The following is a 2,642-nucleotide window of genomic DNA, read 5'->3' as shown; positions in this document are numbered from 1 at the left end:
GGTTCATTGTGGATACTGTAATGTTATAAAATAAATATGAGTGGAAAACCAAGTCACAATTTTATTTATTTTTTTTTTAAATTTTTATTATTTCTCATGTGTGTACTGGCAAATCAGATCTGATTGGTACAGGAGATTGTCCCTCCCTCTCCAGCAGAGCATCTGGTGGATTCTAACAAGTCACAATTATTTTTAAAAAAAATGAAGAGGGAACTCTGGTGGTCTAGTGGCAAGAAGCTACACGGCAATCCCAGAGGGATGTGGTTCGAATCCACCAGATGCTCTGCTGGAGAAGGTGGGACAGTCTCCTCCTGTACCAGTCAGATCTGATTTGACGGTACACACACACACACACACACAATAATAAAATTAATTTTTTTTTTTAAAAAAAAAGGCAGCATCAAAAATATACCACCAACAGTCCCCTCTATCCCTAGTAAACTTACTTTTACTTGTATGATATGATAGCCCACTTTTTTTTAATGATAGCCCTTTTCATTAAAACAAACAAACAAAAAAATAAATGCAGAGTGGGGAAGGTCTAGGCCTTACTGGAGAGGAGACACCATCTCTCACGCTGACACTGAGGGATCCGCGTGGGTTTGTCCCTCCAGTGCGTGCTCAGCGACCCCAGGCCTCTCAGAATCGGTACATCTTAGTGGTTTCATCATGTGAAAAGTAGACACAGTTCTCGTGTTCCCTCACAGATTTGCTGAGGGACGCTTCCTGGGACTGCCCAGTCAAGCTTTGTGTTCTTATGAGAAGACAAAACATCACATCGTAGGCTTGACCTCTCAGCCTTATCGATCATGTGCCTCCTAATTTTCAGTTCACCTTTAGATCTTTTTCTCGGTTTTTGACTCACTCTTCCTGTCATATGAGTATCAGAGCTTTTTTACAGTCTTAACTGTGTCTTTTCTTTTTAAATTAAAATGTTGGAAAGGGGCGTGAAGGAAGGCCATGGACGTCATCCAGACTCTTGAGCAGTAGTCTGACAAGATCAGATGTGCATTTTCCAAAGGTCACTCTGGTGGCAGTTGGAGGGGACGAGAGGATGTGGCTCGGTGCCCTGAGGCCCTGCAGCCCTACCAAGAGGTGTGGTTTGGCCCAGTCATCCAGCTGCCCTTTTCACTTTCACAGCATTGACCTGGGCACCTGTGAGCCTCACGTCCCGTTCACCATGGAAGGGGTCCAGTCAGGCCACCAGCCCCGTGGGAGAGGACCCAGCCTGGGGCACCGCTGACCATCCCTGGCCATGGAGGCGGAGAGAACAGCCCCAGGCAGGAGGTGCCGGTGTTGAGAGCCAGGGCCCAGCCCTGCTGGCTCCTGGGCACCGCCCTCACCCGGCCAGTTGGGCGCGCAGCGTCCCCGGATGGGGCGGTGGGCCCTCGACGTGGCCTTTGTGTGGAAGGCGGTGCTGACCCTGGGGCTGATCCTGCTCTACTACTGCTTCTCCATTGGCATCACCTTCTACAACAAATGGCTGACCAAGGTAACGGGGCGTGGGGGCCACTGAGCCACGGGAAGTCCTGACCCCCAGAGCCTGCCCGCCAGGCATTCCCAGAAGCGTGTGGATGTGGGAGCTGGGGCGGGTGCTGCTCTGGGCGGGCAAGTTCCAGCAGCTCCCGGAGCGGCAGCTGTTGACCTGCAGGTAGGGATGAAGTTCTGTGTCCTGATCACTGTTCAGCCGTAGCACCCCACACCCACGCCGGGTGACTCTATTCCTGGGTAGAGGCCTTAAGGAGGAACCAGGACAGGTAGCAGAAGTGAGGACAGCGCCAAGCTAGGGTGGCTTCCCGGGTCTGTCCCCCACTCCCTGTGCCGCCTCTGGAACGGGCCTGGTCATGTCAAGGCCCAGCTGATTGCCATGCCAGTGGGAGCCCCACACCCTGCGGAGTGCAAGGAGCATGTCCTCTAGACGGGTCCTTCAGAGTGTGGCCAGGTGGGGCGGCCCGGGAAGCATACACATAGCGCCCAAAGCCCTCCTCAAGGATTTATGAGACTGACAAGTATTTTAACTTAGCGTCTGAGCCAGACTGTACAGAGCAGGCTGGGTGGGGGTAGCTGTCTGAGCAGGGCTGGGGTCCTGTCCCCCGCTCCATGCAGAGCAAGGCTGGGTCGGAGCAGGTGAGGGTGGTGTAGGCCCTCTGAGCACAGGTGGGAACAGCTTGTTGGAGCCTGGCTGGGGTCCTGTCATTAGCTCTGTACAGGGCAGTCTGGGTAGGAGGGAATGGATTAGGATGTCCCTGTCATTAGCTACAGACAGAGCAGACTGGGGACGGCCAGTGGGAATGGACTAGGCCATCTGAGCCAGGCTGGGGTTCTGTGCATGGCTTCATGCAGAGCACACTAGTTGTAGACCAGTGTGAATGCCCTTCTGAGCTGGGCCGGGGTCCTGTGCTTGCCCCGTTAGGTGAGGTCAGGGAGCTGGTGGGACTACCCATCTGAGCCAGGCTGGGGTCCATACCGATCTGGGAGCCTGTGCTTGGCCCTGTATAGAGCAGGCTGGGTGGGAAGCTGGTGGGACTACCTGTCTGAGCTGCACTGGGGGCCTGTGCTTAGTCCCGTGCAGAGCAGGCTGGGGCAGGGGGCTGGTAGTAGCGTGTCTTCTGAGCCGAGCTGGGCAGTCCAGTACAGTACGG

The 2,642-nt window shown here is 54.2% G+C and overlaps 1 protein-coding gene across 2 annotated transcripts in view; it reads left to right on the top strand.

The window, feature by feature from the left end:
* Positions 1-1,372: 1,372 nt before the first annotated feature.
* SLC35C2 (solute carrier family 35 (GDP-fucose transporter), member C2) overlaps positions 1,373-2,642 on the top strand; it is a 9,152-nt gene continuing 7,882 nt past the window's right edge. For both annotated transcript variants that reach the window (XM_006881594.1, XM_006881593.1), the window contains exon 1: positions 1,373-1,492. In XM_006881594.1, coding sequence (XP_006881656.1) covers positions 1,373-1,492 — 120 coding nt within the window. The remainder of the gene's footprint in view (positions 1,493-2,642) is intronic.

The sequence above is a fragment of the Elephantulus edwardii genome, unplaced genomic scaffold (assembly GCF_000299155.1).
Source record: "Elephantulus edwardii isolate Elephantulus edwardi_28Jun2011 unplaced genomic scaffold, EleEdw1.0 scaffold00015, whole genome shotgun sequence".
Lineage (NCBI taxonomy): Eukaryota > Metazoa > Chordata > Mammalia > Macroscelidea > Macroscelididae > Elephantulus > Elephantulus edwardii.
Note: the sequence above shows the minus strand (reverse complement) of the source record. Positions and strands in the feature narration are given on the sequence as shown.